Source organism: Lynx rufus, unplaced genomic scaffold (assembly GCF_022079265.1).
Source record: "Lynx rufus isolate CCGP_SWC_20201006 ecotype Redwood Valley unplaced genomic scaffold, mLynRuf1.p SCAF_28, whole genome shotgun sequence".
Classification (NCBI taxonomy): domain Eukaryota; kingdom Metazoa; phylum Chordata; class Mammalia; order Carnivora; family Felidae; genus Lynx; species Lynx rufus.
Window position 1 is genome coordinate 3555978 of NW_025814843.1, and position 20518 is coordinate 3576495.

Here is a 20518-nt window from a genome sequence, read left to right on the forward strand (position 1 = left end):
TAGGGGCCACGTGGAGAACTTGGCCGACTGTCCGATGATAATGAGATTAGGAAGTGCAGTCAGAATCGACAACTGACGGTTTTTATGCCTGTCTGACCGCAGTCGCTGAAACCTCGACAGGGTGATTGAACATCACCGCCAGAACTTGGCCCTTAACACGCGTCGCCCTGCATGTGCCAGCCGGGAGCAGGATCCCTCCCTAAGGTAGGACCTAGTCCGGGCGGGGTCGGAGCTGTAATTTGGAACGTTTTGGTTGCTCAAATGCAGTAGAATTGGCTGATAGTTTACAGTTGTAACGTTTGTGCATTGGACACCGCACCAGCACAATGTGTTGCTGAGAACAGCCAACGGCCTGGTTGTTTGTGGAGCAATTACGGCTTGTTTCCAGGTGGTGTCCAGGTTTCTGGAGTGGTACTGGGGAGTGGGGAGGTGCTTGACTGCTCTGATGAAATCACTTATAGGAAGTGCCGTCAGAAGCGATAACTGACGATAACAGTTCCTGGCTGACTGCAGTCAACAAGTCCTCCCCAGCTGCCGGTGTCTTGGCGGATCTTGGTTTGAGCAGTGACCTTTATTATCTGCATTCACCCAGGTTGCCAGTTAGCGTGCGATCGTAGCAGCTGAGGATTCGAGTGATGAGTGGCCTGCCTTGAGGTGAGTTTTGATCTCTGGAGAAGTTTAGTGGTTGAGTGAGCCTCCTTGTTACATTAGGTGAAGTTCCCGGTTAGATAGTGGGAATTTTATCGGTTAACCTAATCCCTTGTATCCGTGTAGCCCTTGACCTTTATTGGCAACATCTCTGAGATCCTGATTATGGTTCATAGTGGTCGTGGAGCTGAGTGTAGAGGAAACCCAGGAATTTCCTTTTCATCTCACTGCTGTATAATCCTGAGCAAATCGCCTATTTGCTGAGGTTGTTTTCCTCGTCCTTTAAAATGGTAGCTTTAGGTCTGGGATCTTTAAAATGATGTGACTAGGGGCACCTGGGTGGCTCAGTCATTTAAACACCTGACTTGGCCTCAGGTCATGATCTCGCAGTTCATGAGTTCCAGCCCTGCATTGGGCTCTGTGCTGGCAGGTCAGAACCTAGAGCCTGCTTCAGATTCTGTCTCCCTCTTTCTGCCCCTCCCCTGCCCGTGCTTGCTCTCTATTTTTAAAACTAAGTATTTTTAAAAACTGATGTGACTTAAGTGGAGGTTACGATATCCAAAGAAGCCAGTTAAGACTTTTAGACTTCTGTGGTTTAATTTACAAAAAAGCATCTCCAGAACGTTTCCAAGAACTTCTATTACGATGAACTTGGGAGCTGTAGTTGAGGCTATCCTGATAAGACCTACCTGTTTTGTCTTTGGTGTCTGCTGCCTGTCTAGGGGTGCCTGAATTGCCCCAGGTTTTGAGTGCTGGGTTGTCGAAAATCAGCGATCAGCAGTGTGGAGTTGAAGCCGGTGGTGCCACAGCTCAGCCCAAGTAGAGGTAAGCTTTTGTCTGGACAAGGGCCCCCTCCCCCTCCTTGGTAGAATGAATAAGCTAATTTTGTGTAAACTGACACGCAGAAAAGATATCAAATGATGAAATCACCTAAAAATAGCTGGAATTACCGGCAGATTGTGTAGTGTTGAACCTGTGGTTTTCTGAAGATATCTGTGTATGCTATGAATAACCGTTGGTCGGAGTAGAGAGTGAGACTGATACTTAGTGTCTTTGCAGGCTATCTTCCAGAGAATGGTCAGCCATGCGAGGACCAGTGACCACCATCAGCTTGGACTGAAAACCTAGACTTCAGTAGTTGGTGTGGAAACAGTACTTACCTGAGGCTGAGATTCAGAGCCCGTTCCGTTACCAGCAGTAGAACCAACCAAATGTGTTTTTCTAAGATAGGTCACTGTTGGTTTTCTAGTGTTACAAATATATTTCTAGTTCTCCCTTGCCCAAAGAGCTTTCTGCACTTTTTAATTTTGTATGAATTCTGTTGGGTGAGGGTCTGAGTTCTTAAGCTTAAAGCTTATTTCTTCCTGAAGTTAGCATTTCCATGCAATTACAATAAACCAGTACTACAATAAAGGATGGTTTTTAGTATTGATTCTTAAAAATGTATTTGGAGAAAAGTTTGATTACTGCTGTTAGATATGAGCAGTCCAGGTATTGGCATTTGTCAACATCTGTATGGTCCGGCCTAAGCTGTTCTCCTGTAACAACTTCAGACTTTAAGGGTGAAAGTTCCAAAGCATTTAAGGCATCCACACCTTTGATTCCAGTCTGTTGCCCTTGGGCCACGTCCTTTTGCATAGCCTCCACCTCCTGAAACTATGCTTAGTCCAACCATTGAGCAGTGGCAGGCAAGGTGCCATAGTCTGGTTCTTGACCTAGCCCCCATCTTGCTGCCTTCCTGAGTTGGGATCTTGCCTGTCAACGAGGCTGGAGGCCTGTCAGGCCGTGCTTCCCAGCTGTCTGCCATTTGCCTGAGCAGTCTGGTCACCATCTATGGGCTTTTTTTCAGCTTAAAAGGGCTGTTTTCCAATCTCCCTGGACTTGAAGTCTATGCCTTGGGTCTAGGCTTATTGTGCCTAGAAGGCTTGTAGGCCTTGAGTAAGAAGAGAGGGTGAAAAAAACCTTTGCTTCCTCTCCTTGGGAACCTCTACTTTTGGGAGGCCGTAGATCTGCCAAGAGTTTGAAGTTTAATCTCATGGTCTTGGGTTTTTTTAAGGAGCCCTCCATAGGAGGTTTTGGGAGTGTGCTCCATATCACGAATTACTTTGGGGACTTTGAGAAATTCTGAGAAAGACCCTTAAGATCCTTTTAAAGGGGCAGTACTCTGGCTTGCACACTAGCAACACTGAACCCTAGTGAAGGGCTGGTAGACTTTGGCTTGGGGCAGGGGTTATGGCGTAGGGTTTCTGGGTGGGCCTTTTTATGCATGCCGGTATTTGTAGGCCTTCTGGGATGCTCTTGAAGGGTGTGGGGTAGCTGGGCCTGGGGTGGGGCCCTGGAATCCCAGGTGGAGGTGCGGGCTTCAGAAATGGAGGCGGAGACTGGGAGTGGTTCCTCAGAGCCCCCAGGGCTTTACAGGGAGGAGGTAGAACCTACTGGAGTCAGGATGGAGACTAGGCTCTTGGAGTCTCTGGGCAGCCAGTGCCCCAACCCCCCACCTTCAGCCAGGTATGAGGGTAAAGATTCCAACCTGCCTTGAGCGGGGGCACACGTCTGGGCTATCAGGGTAGCATCTGGCTGGAGTTTGCTTCCCAGAATAGGAAAAAAATTCTCTATCAGGAAATAGGAAGTTAGATGTAGGGCCAGAGCTGCACTCCGTTCCTGGGGGGGAGTTCTTAACATTAGGTCAAGCTTTCCGCATCTCCAAACAGACTGCTCCCACAAATCTGTCTCTCGAGCCAAGGAGGATTTCTCAGGAGCAGAGGAGATTAGCAAGGGGGCAGTGGAGACCGAAGAGAAGTGTTACACAACCCCCTTTCAGATGCTACAGTCTGGCTCCCGTGGCTGGGGCTGCCCTGGCCAATTTTGGGGGACAGCCTGAGGCCCCTAGTGGGGCCCCCTAGCCTGCCTCAGTCATCTTACTCCACCAGGACTCCCTGGGGAGGCCCCCCTACGTCTGTGTCATGTCTGAACTCTGCCTATGTTCTCCCTGCCCTCATGGTCTTCAGGATCCTGAGGGCCGCCTCCAGGGTCCTCCTGGCCCACTGGCCCATCCCGGGCCTCCTCCCCACTGCCCGGGCCCTCGCCCAGCTCCAGGATGGTGGGTAGGTGGCCCTGCTTCGGGGATCGCTTGCGCAAGCTGAGCAGGAAGGGCTGGGGCAACGAGAAGATGTCCACGTTGTTGCCCAGGTCGATCCACGTGACGTTGGGGAACTTGCTGGGGTCCTTGAGGGTGTCGGTGAGGTCACGCAGCAGGGCCCGCGTCAACCGGTTGCCGTTGAGTGCCAGCGTGGCGAGGCGGGGCAGGGCGCTGAGCGCCGGCAGCAGCTGCCGGACCATGTCGTCCGTGAGGCCGGTGAAGCCCAGCTCCACGCTGTCCACCTGTTCCCCGCAGCGCTGCAGGTAGCTGGTCACCCGCTCCAGGTCCCGCGAGGTCAGCGGGATGCCCGACAGGTCCACCGTGTTGTCCGGAGGGCTCCCAGCCAGGACAGCCTTGAGGCTGAAGGAGAGAAGGCACAAGCGACGTTCAAGCAGGGGGCCTTTTCCCCGGGGGCAGCAGTGGCCGCCACCACGGGGCCACCTTCTGCTCTGCAATGCCAGGGATGGGAGAGACCAGGCCCTCTGGTCCCCGTGGTACTACCTCACATCTCAGCCTGGCTGGGCCCGGCTGTCCAGAGCTTGAGGGGCCACAAGGGAAAGAAAGGCCCAGATGTTTCTGCAGTGACTAAGGGTACGTTCTGGGTACCCATAGTGCCTGCGTTTGCATCTTCACTCTTTTTTTCTTCCTATGCGTGTGATCTTTAGTCACATGACCTCTAACCCTGTGCCTCAGTTTCACCTGAACAGATGGAGCTAATCGCGTACCAGAGTTGTTCATGAAATAAGGTCATAGGCACAAAGCATTTAGGACAATGCCTTGTCCATGTGAGTTACGAAGAAGTATTTGCTGCTGTCATTACTTGGACTGAGCTTCCTGCGTCCCCAAGAGTGCCACAAAGGCTCCTGAGGCCTCTCTTGCAGGATAATCTTGCCCACCAGATGGGGGAATCCTTAGGGAGAGCCCTGTAGGACCACAGGCAGGGGTGGGGTGCAGGGGCTCTGGACTTGGGGGCAGGTAGCTGCCAACTCCTGGAGGCTCAGTGCTCTGCACCCCCTCCCACTCTCCCATCTGCTACTCCTCGCTCTTCCTGTTTCTCGTTCTGTGACCAGAGCTCCCCATTTCCAGGTACCACATGAGCCCCAGGGCTCCAGCCGTGGGAAGGAGAGGAAGGTGGAGGGGGCTCAGCCTGTTTCAAGAGCATATGTTAATAGCAGCAGCCCAAAGATGGCGGCTTGGACAGAAGTCTCTATTCTTGGGATCTGAAGCCGGAAGGCTCCTAGCAGCTGGGTGATCGTGGCCAGTCAAATGGCGACAGTAACAACCCCCACCTCCCTCGTTCAATCCTTCAACAAGTGTTTGTTAAGCTCCCACTACATACCAGGCACTGTCCTAGGCACTGGGGTCACAGTAGTGGACAAGATGGACAAGATCCCTGTTTTCACTCTACTGCGGGGGGACGGTGGGGGTAGGGTGAGACAGACAACAAACAAGATTGAAGTGAGAGGAGCCTGGACCCGGTTGCCCAGGGAAGCCTTCTCTGAGGACTTAATTTGAGCTGACATTTAAAGAAGTGGGCCATCAGAAGAGTCTGGTAAAAGTTCCAGCAGAGTGGGTACATGCAAAGGCCCTGAGGCTGGGAAGAGTTGGTGTCTGTGAGCCAGCAGGAAGGCCGCCTTGTTTGCGGTGAGGGGAAGTGAGAGGTGAGAGGCCACAGAGGAGCGGAGGGCCCATCATGGAGGGCCCTGTTTAGACTCAAGTGTGATGGGAAGCCGCCTGAGGGGAGCGAAGCTGTTGAAATGAAGAATGGGCTGAGCACACGTGTGTGTTGGGGAGACAGGAGAGGAGGCGCCTGGATTCCAGCAGAGCTCGCATTTCTAGCTTTTCAATCCCAAAGACCTAGCTCACAGACTCCGCAATGGCATTCCAGATTCCACGGGTCTTCCTGTCCTGTTCTGTCCCCCTGACCTCAGCCCAGTTGAGGGCTTGCTTCGTGAGAGCCTCACACTGTTCCTCCAGGATCCAGCTCCTCTCCTGGCTTTGGAGTGGGGGAGTCCAGAAGGGAAAGAGGAACCAGAGTTCTTGTGGGTGAGGGAGGGCAGTCCTGCCCCTACCCAGTCTAGGGGAAGGACACAAGCCACTCTGCCCCAGGGTCATTTACAAGGAAGGCAGGGGCGCTCTCTCCAGAAAGCCTTCCTTCCAGGCTCCCCTTTATTTGGCTTCCTATGGTGCTACCTGTCTCGGTCCACAGGTTCTGTGTCCCAGCTGCCCCGAACCCCCCAATCTTCTTTAGAAGGTCCAAAAACCCTTGAGGGTTCCCATTGCTGTGTGGGCCAGGGGCACGGCTGGGGTCTGGATCTCCCTAGGAGCCATCCAGGAGAACTGGGGGGGATCCGTTGGGAGTGCCCATGATGAGGGAGCTTGGGGCAAGTTGAGAGAAATACAGGCTGGCACACCCCACCCCCCACCCACCCCCCGCAGGTGGCATCTACATGATACTCCTCGGACACTCCTGGCCACCCAAGAACAAAGGAAAGCCATGGTGATGTGGGAAACTAAGGCAAATGAAAAATTACTCCCTTACTGCCTACAGCCCATTGACAAGTCCTTGGCACAGGCAGAGTGACCGTCCTCTGGGAGCTCAGCTTCCTGGATGATGAAGCTTTGCTAGGGGCAAAAGAGAACCTTAGCTTAACTTGTCCCAACCTCGAGGATCCTGTAAGTCTACTTCCTTTATCTCAACTCCCCCAAGATACATGCTGGCCATCATACTCCAAGCTGATGGCCCCTGATACACATCTAAAGGGTCTCGTGGCTGAGGTTTTATTAAACGGTAATAAATGGCCTTTCCCTAGAAACAGCTAGCCCCTCAAGGTGCTGGAAACCTTGCTTCCAAAATTCCTTAGAGACTTACTCTATCCCGACCCCCTCCCAACCTGAGGTATATAATGAGTTACCCCTCACGACCCCAATGCAGCTCTTCCCGCCCGTGGGTCCTGTCCCCGTGCTTTAATAAAATCACCTGTTTTTGCACCAAAGACGTCTTCAAGAATTCTTTCTTGGCCGTCTGCTCCAGACCACCCCACCATCACCCCAAAACCTCATCACCCATATTCCGCACACCAGGAATTAGAAACTCCTCCCGTCGGCCTCCCCACCCACCCCTTCTGAATGGGCCCACACTCCCCAGTTCCCCATCCACAGACAGGGGTCCCGCCTGCAGCTAGCTCCCCTCGTGGCCCTCGCCCTTGTGGAATGCCCTCCTTCAGTCTCCCCTCCTTCGGGCACCTTCCGAGACCACCCCTCTGGTCTCAGCTCCTCCCTTCACCCCCGGGGGAGGGAGTGTGGTGGAACACCCGGCCTGGCATGGGTTCACTTTGGGCTACTCTGGAGGGGGAGGGGAGGCTGGGCAGGGGGCAGGGCAGCTCCACCTCAGGTGACGGAGACTCACCAGGCCTGTGGCTTCCTCTTCACCAGCCCCCGGTGCCGCCTCCACTGCGAGTGGGGGCTGAGGTGGTAAGTCAGCTGCCTGCACAGCTTCTCCGTGGCGCCCAGCGCGTCGCCTTCCTGCAGAGACGACCATAGGCAGGGGGTCCCTGAGGGGCAGGAACAGGCAGAGGGGCCCAGGCCCTCACCTCCAGCTTCCCGTCTGCACTGGAGGAGCACGACGCCCCCGGGCTGCTCACAGAGGCCTGTCCTGCCGGCTCACGGGGGACCCCCTTAGTAGAGGGCAATGGCTGCCAACGGATCTGCCTCATGTTCTCGTTTCTGTGAATTCGTTGCTGTCGTGGCAAAATCGAGATTTACAGAGACCTCTGAATTCCAGACAATCTGACCGCTGACCAGAGCTGAGTGCTGGCTGACCCCCTAGCCAGTATTCACCCTGGTCTCTGCCTCTCCCCAATGTCCAGGGCCTTTGTGCTCACTCATTTGCTCAACAAATATTGACTGAGCACCCCCTCTAGGTGACAGGCACTTGTTCTAGGAGCCGGGGATACAGCCGTGAACAGATGGTCCCGCACTGGTCTTTCACATAGTAAAGACGAAAGGGAAATACTTTTGTGGTGCCTCAGGGGGAAAAATGTCAAAAGTGGGAAAATAGAAGAATGGGGAGGCCAAGTCTTTTCCCAGCCCACTTCATTCATCTACTCTAATCTATCTGGACAATCAGCATTTTTTTTTTTTTTTTTTGGGTAAGTTAGCTCTACACCCAACGTGGGGCTTGAACTCACGACCTCGAGAACAAGCGTCGCATGTTCTACGGACTGAGCCAGGGACTGCAGTCCCGTCCCGTCAGCAGTTTGGAGTTTGAAATAACTGTCCTGAGTTGTGTCCCGACCAAAGTTCTTAAATTTGGGTCCTAATCGCAGGTACCTCGGAATGTGGCTGTATGTGCAGAGTAATTAAGGTAAAATGCGGTCCTTGGGGGTGGGCCCTAAGCCAGTATGACCGGTGTCCTCATGAAAAGAGATTGGGACACAGACATGCACAGAGGAAAAGACCATGTGAGGACACAGGGAGAAGATGGCCATCTCTAGGCCAAGGGGAGGACTCAAGAGATCAACCTTGCCAACATCTTGACCTTGGACTTCCAGCTATCAGAGCTATGAGAAAATAAATCTCTGCCGTTTAAGTGGTATTTTGTTATGGAGGGCCTAGTGAACTTACACTGGGTTCCAGGGGGCATCAGAGAGATGCCAGAGAGACGCCAGCTCTGTCCCAAGGGACGTCAACCCCACAGACGGTCAGCAAGCCCTGGGAAAGGGAGGGCCAAGAGGGAGGGCTCTTGCCAGGTGGCCCAGTGCTAAAAGCTGAGAGCCAGCAAGTGCTGGGGCTCAGATGCAAACCCACGTGCGCAGAGCAACATGTATGTGGTGAGGTTCAACCATGAACCTGTGACCAGTGCTCAGCAGGGTGCCCGGCGCTCAGTAAAGGCCAGCTTGATGGCCTGTGACCATCGTCACTCTGCTAACAGAGAAGCAGCGTATTGAGTCGTTAAGAGCACAGACTCAGAGCCAAATCTGGTGGATCTTCCCCCTCGTTTTGGTACCTCCTCTGTGACCTCAGGAAGTCACTTGACTGTGAAGGGATAACAAACCAGAGTCGCGGGGCATTTTGTGAGGATGAAAACAGTTACAACTTGTAGAGTGCTCTGACTGTAGCTCAGCCCGCCAACTCTCCAGGAAAGCCCACTGGGTAAATACCGTGCTGTCCTGAGCGGGTAAAGGAGGAGGACTTCCATCCAAGGCTCAGATTTGAGTTTGGCTTTTAAGGGCTGATATGGGTTTGTGATTTTTGCATGGAGAGAGGAAACGAGGCCTCCCTGAGTGAGGAGGAAATGGGTGCAAAGGTTTAGGTGTTGGGCGTATTACGGGGGCAGGAGTAGGTGACAACCTGGGGTCCCGTCACTTGCCACCTCCACGGCTACCACTTGGTCCAAGCCACCACCATCTGTCATATGGATTACTGCACACGGACGTTATGCTAGGACTTTACGGAATTTCCACAACACCCCAGAGCAAAAACACTTTCATTATCCCCGTTTTGAAGAGGAAGAAACTGGGGCGCCTGGGTGGCTCAGTCGGTTGAGCGTCTGACTTCGGCTCGGGTCGTGATCTCGCAGTTCACGGATCCGAGCCCCGCGTCGGGCTCTGGGTTGGCAGCTGGGAGCCTGGAGTCTGGAGCCTGCTTTGGATTCTGTGTCTTCCTCTCTCTTTGCCTCTCCCCCACTCACACCCTGTCTCTCTCTCTCAAAATATATATATATAATTAATTAATTAAAGAGGAAGAAACTGAGGCCTACAGAGCAGGGCTGGGGCTGATGGGAAGGCAAGAGAAGACCTTGCGGGCGGGAGACGAGAGAGCGGAGAGGCAGGAAAAGGGGGTGTTGAGTGTCCAAAGAGGCGAGGCATCCGAATGGGGATCCAGGAGACACAGGCTCGAGAGTGAATGCAGTCGGTTTAGACAGCACCTCTGGTCTCTGGTTCTCCAAGAACCTCACTTCCTACTGCCCACGCCTTCTGATAAACAAATGTCACCTGTCACTTCAGGCGATTACACGTGCAAACCCCTGGACTGCACGTTCTGATTCCTAGACTCAGTCTCTTGCTGAACCTCGTCATATGGGTGTGTCGGGAAGGGCTGAAAGTGACGGGGGCCGCCACGCTTGCCTGACCTGGCACGGGGCAGAGAGGGTGTGGGCTGGGAGGCCATGAGGACGGGTCCGGGCTTTGGGCTGGGGAGCTGGGTGGAAGGCAAGGGGCTCCAGGGGAGAAGGGACAGAAAGGCAGGGCGGGGTTAGCGTCCAGCTCATTTGGAGCCACGTGAAGGATCTCCTGGAAGATGCTACTGGAATTACGAGGCTGGGGCTCAAGGCACATTCGTCACATTCATCAGCCTCTGATGACACCCTCCCCCTCGGCCCCCGGCCATGGAATGAGCTAAGGGGGAGGACACACTGGACACAAAGGGATGGAGAAGGCACAGTGTAGCCCTGAGTGCCAAGGAAAAGGGAAGAGTCTGCGGGACTCCAGTGAGGAGGCCTCGGTCAGAAGAGGCTCAGGGAGGGGCGCCTGGGTGGCTCAGTCGGTTAAGTGTCCAACTTTGGCTCAGGTCATGATCTCGTGGTTCATGAGTTCGAGCCCCACATCGGGCTCTGCGCTGACAGTTCAGAGCCCGGGGCCTGCTTCAGATTCTGTGTCTCCCTCTCTCTCTGCCTCTCCCTCACTCGTGCTGTCACTCTCTCTCTCAAATGTAAATAAAAATAATAAAAATAAAAAATAAAAATCCCTGCTGCCTGTGGCCAACCCCAGAATGGGTCTGCAGCTTGCGTGCGGGGCTTGTTTCAAAGCTCCGCAGGTGATTCCCCTGTGTCGCCAAGGTGGAGAAGCACCAGTTCAAACGCTTCAAAGACAAGAGGGACCAAGTGCGTGCGTGAGACTAGGTGGTCCGCCCGGCTTCACTCCTGGGACCACTCCGGGGAAAGAACATCGCCACCCTCCCGCGGCACCTGCCCCAAAGCTGAGAACCGAGCTCCTCAGCTTGGGCTCCTCCTCCAACCACTTCCCAGGGTTGCCAAAGTCAGGGGTCATCCTCTGGGTCTGAGCGGCTGGGCCTTGGAAGGAAGAAACAAAGAGAGGAAAAGGCGGCAAAGCAGCCGCCGCAGTGCGCGGACACGGCCACAAGGGGGCAGCCGCGTGCAAGGCGCGGCAACGCGTGGACCGTGCGCGGCCGCTCCCCCACCTGGGAGACTGAGCAAGCCCGATTCCTCACCAACAAGGACAATGGATACGGTCACCTCACCGCTGATCGGAGACTCAGCGCGAGCTAGTGTCCTTCCAGAAGTGAGAGCTCCCCTCCACTATGTAGTTTGTCTGGACTACATACACAACAGCCAGCTGCGCATCTACTGGTCGGCGTCGCCCCTGCATTGCATGCACGACCTCGTCACAATGCAGTTAACTCGCAACCATCCCCCGAAACGGGCGCTATTATCCCCACTTTACAGACAAGAATTGAGGCTTACGGAAGTGGAATAGACTGGCAAGCCCCACAGCTTGTAAAATGGAATGGGGACTCCAAGCTCGGCTCTGAGGCTGGCATCCTTCCCGACCTGCCATCCCGCGCTGCGCTCTGCGCTGCCCTCCCGGGGATACGCCTTTTGCTTTCGGTGGGTTCAAGGTGTTTCTCTCACTTGCACCCACAAAAGCCGCCTTAAGCAAGCCCATCTAATTTTCCCCCAGCTCCGTCCATTTTCGAAGGCCCCTCCCGGCCTCCCTCCTGCGGAGAACAGGACAAAGCAAGGGCTGGCCCCGAGTTGGAGAAGTCAGGAGAGGGTGGGGAAGGGAGAGGACGCAAGGAGAGGGAGGCGGCAAAGGAGGAGGAGGAAGTGCCGTTTCTGCGTGGTTTCCAGAAACAGCCGCCTCTCGGTACAGAGCAGCCAGGCGCCCCTTGTGCAACCTGGACCGAGGAGTTTGAACACCGGCGCCGCAAAGGAACGGGGTCCGCGCGCCCTGCACCCAGCAATGCGCGCTCTGCAGGGCCCGCTCTGCTCGCCAAAGTGGTGAGGCCCAGCAGCCCCTTTGTGCAACCAGACCCCATCCCGGGCCGCAGCTGATTGGCCCAGAAGCGGGCACTAGCAGACCGCAGCCAACCAGCCGTGTCCTGGGGACGAGACACACCCCCGTCTCCTCCCCGGGCTGGACGCTCCCCACCCCCCACTCCACCCACCTCGAGGAGTAAACCCGGAGCCCCGGGAATGGAGAGGGAGGCCGGGGTGAGCTGAGAGGCGGGACGGAGAGATGTCTGCCCTGCACTATAGTTCCAGCCCCGCCTTCCAAGCGTGGCTGTCTTTGGGCCCCACAAGACAGCTGGATAAATTCTCTTCTTAGCCTGAGGCAGCGTGAGTGGGCTTCTGTTACTTGCGACAGTCCTAACCCACGCCCGAGGCTCAAAGGCGGTTTGTGGCATCAATTCTGCAGCCCTTCCTCCCACCCATGGAAAAGGAAGAAGAAAGGAGAGGGACATGGTGCAAGCCAGGGGGGGACCGGGCACTGCAGGGTGGGGTGCGGGTCCCGCAGTGCCTCTTCCGGCCTGACCATTGCCTCTGACCCGGGCCCTGGGGAAGAACCTGACGGCCTCTCACTGGCTTGTCAGGAAAGATGCTTAAGGCCGACCGCAGTCCCCTCCAGGAGGGGGCCCCAGCATCCGGACACTGCCCCACCTCCCTACTGTCAGATGGTGGCTCCCACCTGCCATCCTGGCTGCCCCAGGCACCTCTGTGTGCTCCCGCAGGCCCCAAACCAGCACAGCCCCCCACTACTACAGCCCCAAGGCTTCCCTCACTCATTCACAAATTCATTCATTCATCAGATACCGACTTCCGCTGGCTTTTCTCTTTACTCCCTTCCTGGAGTCCATTGTCTGCTCTTCTCGGTGCCGGGAAGGCTGAGCCTATAGACAGCATCACTGACCCTCTTGCCCCGGCTTCCAGTCGGGTTCAGCTAATGAGAGCGATTGGAGCGAGATCAGAGGACAGGAGGAAAGGCCCTTCTCTTCTCATTCCCTTCTTGTTTCAGCCTGGGTGGTAGTCAGCCTCCAAGATGGCCCCCACCACCCATCCTGGCCTCCTGTAATAGCCCCCTCTCATAGTCTCCTTCCACACGGCATCAGGGCTGACCTGAGCGGTCCATAGAATGTGGCTGGCTCATAAGAGATGTTGTGGTGTCTGCCTTGCTCATTATTGGATCACCTGCTCAGCGATAAGCCAGCTGCCACGATGTGAGGAAGTTCAAGAGGTCCTACGGAGAGGCCCGTGTGGCAAGGAGCTGGGGGCTCCTGCCAACAGCCAAGGGATGTGCCATCCGGGAAGGGGGTCTGCCAGTCTCTGCCAAGCCTGTTGACGCTTGCAACCCTGGCCACTGTCTTAAGGGACCCTAAGCTAGAACCACTGATACTCTCTGTCCCTGTCTCAAAATAAATAAATAAATAAATAAGTAGAAATACTGCATGGTTCTAGAAGCAGGGTTCTGGCTCCCATGTCATGGCTTGCACCCATGGCCCTTTCTGGTAACAGCTTCCCACTGCTGCTCGTCTTTGGGTGTCTCAACATCCCCTGTTGGCTTCCGTGTGGCCTGCTTCTCCCCCGGGGCCCTGCCTGGCGCAAGAAGTAACGGCGAACGAGACAGATGCCACCTCTTGCCCGTTCGGAATTGACATTCTGGTGGGGAAGGCGGGCAGTAGGTTAGCTCACGAGTAAGCAAGCCAGAGAACTTCGGAGACCCGCGAGTGAAATAACGCAATACACAGCGCAAAGGCTGGCCGGGACGACTCTGCGAGCTAGGCTGGTCAAAGGTGGCCCTGGAGAGGACACAGTCGGGCTGAGTCCGAACGGAGCAGAGGGCAGCCCAGCCAGAGAGGGCAGGTGTGGTCACAGGCAGGAGGGCCACGTGGCTGGAGCAGAATGAGCGGGGCGGACAGGGAAATAAGGAATGATACAGGAGATGCAGGCGGGGGCAAATAAAGAGTTTGGTTTCGGCCTACAACGCGACGCCACAGTGGAAGGTATCTCAGGGAGGCGCACATGTGATCCAGGGCACCTTGCGGATGAGTCTCTGGCTGTTCCCAGAGCATAGAGGGCAGGAGGCAGGAGCAGAGGCCCAGAGTCCAGGTGGAGACTCTGACAGCAGCCCTGAGACGGGGGACGCGGGGACCAGGAGGGCCTTGGACAGACCCCAACCATTAGGGAATCAGGGCTGTTGGAACTTGCTGGCTGTGACGGGCCACATGGCTGTTCCGTCCCAAACGCCCTTGGATCCACGTTTCCCAATTTTGTGCTTCTGTCTGGACGGCCCAGGCGAGCCAGTGAGACAGATGTGCCTGGGAGCTTACATCCCAGGGGAGCCCATCGATGGTTCGAGCCCCGGGGTCCTCGAGGGACCAGGCCAAAGCCACCTGCCCTCCTCAGGATGGAGCCTGGGCTGGCCTGGCTTCCCTGGGAGACCTCCTTAACAGATAGCTGTCCACACACCCTCATTTTAGCGTCTGCGTGCGGGGAACCCTACTGTAGACACGATGGGATAGATGTGCGGGGCTGGAGCTGGGGCCCAGGGAAGGAAAGAGCCTCAAATTCCCCACTAAGTGACCTGTGCTCACAGTGGGGGAGGGGTGGTGACTCACGGGCTCCAGGGCACAAATGTCCAAGAGGTGGGTGACTTTTGAGTCTGAAGCTGGGCTGTGGATTAATCAGCACACAGTCACGGGCGGGATGGGGTTCTGCCCGTCCCCTTCCGCCTCGGGACAGGCACAGACCCACCCCTTTGCCAGGGCCCAGGCCCACCTCCAGCTGGGACACAGGTCAAGAAAATGGATGGGACTCATTCAAGGGGGTCGTCTTAGTGGTGGGAAGGCTTATTTGTCTGGTGGATGCTCCGCCAAGACTGGACCAGGAAGGGTTGCTTCCTTTGTCCCATCTCACAATTGAGGGAGACGCCCCCTCATAGTTGATGGTCTTGACATCTCTGTCTATAACCTTAAGGCTCACACTTGGGTGAAAGAGCTAAGGACGGGAGGTCCTGGCCAGCCCCGAGGCAGTCATGTATTGGGGGTGGGCCTGGGGGCTGCCCTTACCACCAGCCTCGGGGCCCTAGAGTCGGGACCGCCCATCTGGGCCTCCGCCCCAACCAGAAGAGTCCTTCAGAAGGGCTTCTCCTGCCACATGGCCTTAGATATGGGCAGGGGAACCCACCAGGCTCCCGGGCCTCCGACAGGGCTGACGCCACCGGCTGGCTCTCGGAAATCCGGAAATCAGAAGCCAGACCCTTGTTCTCCAAGACTCTGAGGCCACTGCCGGCCTCCGTGCCCCACAACTGACGTGCTGGGCCCGAGCACCCTGCTTGGCACATGACTGGTGCTCGATGACTGAATTATACCTTAGCTTCTGCGTACAGGGGCTCCTCCATGCCAGACACACGGCGTCCTTCTCAAGAATCATTTCTCCGACGGGCCCACAGGAGACGGTGTTGTTATCCCCCTTTGGAGCGGAGGAAGATGAAGTTCAGGGGTGCCTGGGCGGCTCAGTTGGTTAAGCGCCAACTCTCGGTTTCCGCTCAGGTCATGACCTCACAGTTCGTGAGTTCGAGCTCCACGTCGGACTCTGCACTGTCAGCCCAGAGCCTGCTTGGGATTCTCTCTCTCCCTCTCTCTGTCTCTCCCCCACTCTCTCTCTCAAAATAAATAAATAAATAACCTCAAAAAAAAAGATGAAGAAGAAGAAGAAGAGGCCAGAGAGCTAGCCAGTTCTTTTTCTTTCTGCCACGTGAGGCCACAGCAAGACGGCGGCTGTCTGCAAACCCAGAGCAGGGCTCTCATCGGAACCCGACCATGCTGGGCACCCTGATCTTGGGCTTCCGGTTTCCAGAACTGTAAGCAACACATTTCTGTTGTTTATAAGCCACGCGGTCAGTGGTAACGTGTTGTAGCGGCCTGAGCTAAGACAACAACAGGGCCCTGTGGTCGCCGTCCAGACGGAAGGGATGGAACTCAGCACAGAATCCCTTGCTTGGGCCACCTCTCCTTCCCGCCCCGTCCAGTCTCCTGAGGTCCGGCATGGGCGGGCAGGGAGGGAGGAGGGGGGACGGGTGCTCAGGCTGTTCCCGCACAGGCCCCCCACCTCCAGCCCCCATGCAACCCTGCGAGCCCCCACTCAAGCCCTGAGAGAAGCTGCTGGCCATTGAGGGACAGTGCAGAGATCCTGAACAGCCGGTCCCCACTCTGCCCGGAACTGGGGTCCAGATCACATCTGGAGTGTAACCTTTATCCGATGACTTCATTGCCTGAATCTGGTCTTCCTCAACGTTAAAATGGGCATGAAAATAACATCTCTCCCAATGAGCTGCTTTGAGTGTCACCCCTTCACCTGCGGGCATCTAAGTTCTAGAAAAGGCAGAGGTCTGGCACCTGCGAGGCCTACGGACTCTGGTCTCAGCTGCTCCAGGCTGAGCCAGGTATAATCTGAATGAGAAGTGAAGGTGACTCCAGGCCCAGCCGGTCCCCCCCCCCCCCCCCGCGGCTCCTGGCACCCGCCCCTCTTCCCCGAGCCCGAGGCTCCCAGCCTGCCAACCGTCACTGCCAGCTTTTTCTAACCGGCACATATTTGAGCCCAGCATCCCTGCCTTCTGCTGCGTCCCACCACCAACCCTCCCCCACGCCTGCCGCCCCAGCCCTTCAGAACTCACTCCTCACCTTGGAGTCCTGGCTCCAAACAGCCCCAGAAGCCAAAGTCAAGGCCCTAGACAAAGGCCCAGATGGAGGCTCAGCTCCAGAGCAAAGGTCCCAGCCCCCTGGACGACTGTGGGTCTGAAAATCACCTCCTCCCTCTTATCCTAGATCCTACTTTGAAAGCACGAGCTTCCCTCAGGCACTCCTGGGTCCTGCTCCGGCTTCCCTGCCCCTGTTCCGCGCTTCTTTTGGAAACTGCTAGAAATTGAGGGATGGGAGAGAAAAGCTCCAGGGTGGGGCTGTCCCACCCCGGCCCTCCCGGGCCCTGCCAGGGCAGCTCTGGGTGAGCCGGCCCCGAACCCCTCGGGGGAGAGGGGCAGAGCCTCCCATCCGGAAATGTCCAAGCAGTACCTGCCTGCGGAGCTGGGGACCCCGGAGCTTTTCCCTCTCAGCTTCGGAAGCCAGTGGACATGAGCAAAGTGGGTGGGTGGAAAATGACATTCAGCCTTAGGCAGGGAGACCGCTGGGAGTGGTGGGGACTGAGGCATGCCGGAGGCAAGCAGGGTCCCTGCGAGATTTACGTGGCACCTTTGTGCACATAAGGAAACGGCCGCCTCTAGATGGACACAGTCTTGCACCGGCGCCTAAGGCCTGGTGGCGGAGACCCGGCTGGATCTGAGTGGTCTCCTGTCTGCCCTCACCCCTGCCACCTCTGCTCTTACGTGTCGTTGTGCGAGGTACAACCTACGTGACTCTACGCGGTGGCCCTGGCCCCACGTAATAGGGGAGGCTACTCAGCTCCAGTCCTACAGAAATGAGGGCTTCGTGTTACCAGAACTTCCCGTTTTTCAAAGGTAGCTAAATATGGAGAACGTGTGAAATATTCTGAGTTTTACATGTTGGCAGTGAATTCGGATTTAATACACTCAGGAGCCAAGCAAATCCCCTACTGATCTCTGCTATGGATGCTGGGCCTTAGGACAGGGCACGCATCAGGCCCGCTGGCTTCATGTCTGCACAAGGGGCTTGTGCCCCTCGGCCCCGGGCAGTATCGACCAACCCTCCTGGGCACTGGGTTCTCTGGCAGAAGGGCGCCCGCCTCACACCCCCAGATCTGGCGGGCTCAGACCACAGCTGCCCTACCGGCTTGGGGCAGTGGATGTAACGGGCCAGGCTGATGATGAGGTCGTGTGTGATGGGGTCCACCAGGTTCCGGAAGCTGGCGTAGCGGTACAGAACGTCGTCCAGAGAGGTTGACTCCATGCCCAGGTCCTGCAAGAGTGAAGGACGCCCAGAGGTCAGGGGCGGCTCAGCCCTACCCCTCGAGTCCCACCCAACAGGCCCAGAACAGCCCTCTGCTCTGGAGGTGGCTCAGTGCCCCACTCCAGCACCCGGGCAAAGGCGGAGACCCCCCCCCCCCCCCCGCCACACACACACACACACACACACACACACTCTCCCTTCAAGGTTTCCCAGCTGCAGAACTTCCCCAGGGGGCCAGGGAAGCCCCTGCAGAGATGGCCTTCCCAGTGCAGGGATGTATCTATCTCAAGCCCTCCAACCTCTGGACAAAGGTTTTCATGCTTCCTGAGGTCATTTTTACTCCTCCTTCTTGGTGGTCCTTTGTCTTGAGGGGCTTCTGAATCGTGGAGTTGAATGAGAGGCTGTCAGGTGCCCAGAAGAAAACCCCACCGGGGCTCCCACAGAAAGGGCATCAAGTGGGGGCAGAGCTTCCCCAAGCTTGAGGAGGGACAAGGGTTTGGGAGTCACCACACACGGAGAGCCCCAGTTGGGGGCCTCTGCAGACACCCCTGGACTTCCCAGCAACGGACCCCATGGGCTTGGCCCAGAACAGTGACCAGTGTGCATTAGGACCCAGGGGCCCGACTCCAAATGTTCTGCACTGTGTAAGACCCAGAGATTCTTACACAGCCCCAGGGAAAGGGCAGGCTCCCCAAACAGGACTAAGTGCGAATTCCCCACCAGTCAAGCCTGCGGAAGCTTGAAACAGCGTTAATCGTTTTAGAGAAGTATAGAAACATGGGTTTCTACCCTAGAGAGTTAGAATAAACTTTATGCCCTCTCTGTGTGAAAAAGCAGGGGTAAACCTTGTGTCTTTCCTCGAGCGCCTCGCCCCAGTCTCTGTCGTCCTCTGGTGGGAGCTACGGTTTCTGTTCTCAGCTTGGTGGCTTGCCTGAACCAGGCAATGGTAACATTCCCACTCTGGGGGGTGGGGGGGACTGCCCCCAGCCCACTTTGAGGACCACGGGGGCCACTGAAGGTGGGCAGGGAAAGCAAGTACCACCCACTTCTGCCGCCCTCACCCTACGGCCCCTGGTCCCCCGAGCTGCACTTGAAGCTGCTCCCCGCACAGGCCAGAGAAGGGAGCATTCCAGCCTGAGTTCCCAGGGGCCAGCGCCCTGGGGCATAGGAAATGTGTGCTTAGTGGGTGAGTCCCAGGAGGGGTTTGCTCCCTGCCATTTTGGTGGTGGTGGTGGGGGGGGGGGGTGTCCTGAACTTTTCCAAACACCTTCCCGCGTGATGCTTAGAAATCCCATAAGGTTGGGGTGCCTGGGTGGCTCAGTCGGTTAAGCGTCCGACTTCAGCTCAGGTCACGATCTCGCGGTCCGTGAGTTCGAGCCCCGCATCGGGCTCTGGGCTGATGGCTCAGAGCCTGGAGCCTGTTTCCGATTCTGTGTCTCCCTCTCTCTCTGCCCCTCCCCCGTTCATGCTGTGTCTCTCTCTGTCTCAAAAATAAATAAATGTTAAAAAAAAAAAAAAAGAAATCCCATAAGGCAAGTAGGCTGCGCATCATTATTCCCAATTTACAGATGAAGAAACCAAGGCCCAGGACTTCAGGAATGGAACGTACGACATGACGACTCTGGTCATTGCTGCTGAGTGAGCGCACATCCTAAGAGCTCTCATCGCAAAGAAGAAAACATGGTTTTTCTTTTTTTTCTCCCGTTAACTACATGAGGTGAGGCGATTAACTCAGCTTACTGTGGTAACCATCTCACAGTGGCTGGAAGTCAAGCCGTGAGGCAGTACGCCTTAACCTTACACAATGCCGTAACTCAATTATCTCCCAGTCACAGGGCGCCTAGGTGGCTCATTTGGTTGAGCGTCCGACTTTGGCTCACGTCACGATCTTCTTTCTGGCTCATGAGTTCGAGACCTGCAACCGCCTCTCTGCTGTCAGCTCAGAGCCTGGAGCCTGTTCGGATTCTGTGTCTCCCTCTCTCTCTGCCCCTCCCCCACTAGTGCTCAGTCTCTCTCTCCAAAATAAATAAAAACATAAAAAAAAATTTTTAAATTATATCCCAGTCACAGTGGAAGACAAACAATCACCTATAATAAAGATGTTTTTAAAGAAAAATTTCGGGGCGCCTGGGTGGCTCAGTCGGTTAAGTGTCCGACTTCGGCTCGGGTCGTGATCTCACAGTTCGTGGGTTCGAGCCCCGAATCAGGCTCTGCTGACAGCTCGGAGCCTGGAGCCTGTTCCAGATTCTGTGTCTCCCTTTATCTCTGTGCCCCTCCCCTGCTCGTGCTCTGTCTCTCTCTCTCCAAAACAAATATTAAAAAAATTTGTTAAAAAAAAAAATAAAAATTTCAGGAATGGGTGGGGGGGTGGCTATGTGTCAGTGGGGGGCGGGGAGCTCTTTGGGGATTGCTCTGGTTTATCTGGTTTATCCGAAGTGAGTTGGGCTGGAGGCTGGATGAACGTGCAGGGAATGCCGTCCTGAATTCCTGAGGTTTGGTGGTGACATTTTTTTTTTTTTAATTTTTTTTTTTCAACGTTTATTTATTTTTTGGGACAGAGAGAGACAGAGCATGAACGGGGGAGGGGCAGAGAGAGAGGGAGACACAGAATCGGAAACATGCTCCAGGTTCTGAGCCATCAGCCCAGAGCCCGACGCGGGGCTCAAACTCACGGACCGCGAGATCGTGACCTGGCTGAAGTCGGACGCTTAACCGACTGCGCCACCCAGGCGCCCCAAGTGGTGGTGACATTTTTAAGAGCAAAGAAAGGAAGGATCTTTGCTTCGTGGATCC

At 55.8% G+C, this 20518-nt stretch overlaps 1 protein-coding gene and 3 non-coding genes across 4 annotated transcripts in view; 3 read left to right on the forward strand and 1 right to left on the reverse strand.

Moving 5' to 3' along the window:
• Positions 1-27: 27 nt before the first annotated feature.
• Positions 28-98, forward strand: LOC124519735 (small nucleolar RNA SNORD49). Its single transcript, XR_006964178.1, has one exon. It is a non-coding gene; the product is annotated as a small nucleolar RNA SNORD49 (small nucleolar RNA).
• Positions 99-438: 340 nt separating this feature from the next.
• On the forward strand, positions 439-509 carry LOC124519734 (small nucleolar RNA SNORD49). Its single transcript, XR_006964177.1, has one exon. It is a non-coding gene; the product is annotated as a small nucleolar RNA SNORD49 (small nucleolar RNA).
• Positions 510-1563: 1054 nt separating this feature from the next.
• LOC124519741 (small nucleolar RNA SNORD65) lies at positions 1564-1637 on the forward strand. The gene has a single exon (XR_006964183.1). It is a non-coding gene; the product is annotated as a small nucleolar RNA SNORD65 (small nucleolar RNA).
• Positions 1638-1958: 321 nt separating this feature from the next.
• Positions 1959-20518, reverse strand: part of LRRC75A (leucine rich repeat containing 75A) — a 46160-nt gene continuing 27600 nt past the window's right edge. Inside the window, exons 2-4 of the mRNA XM_047090124.1 lie at positions 17606-17734; positions 7197-7312; positions 1959-4147 (exon numbers count right to left, since the gene is read on the reverse strand). Of these exons, the coding sequence (XP_046946080.1) occupies positions 3610-4147; positions 7197-7312; positions 17606-17734 (783 nt within the window). The 3' untranslated portion in view covers positions 1959-3609. The remainder of the gene's footprint in view (positions 4148-7196; positions 7313-17605; positions 17735-20518) is intronic.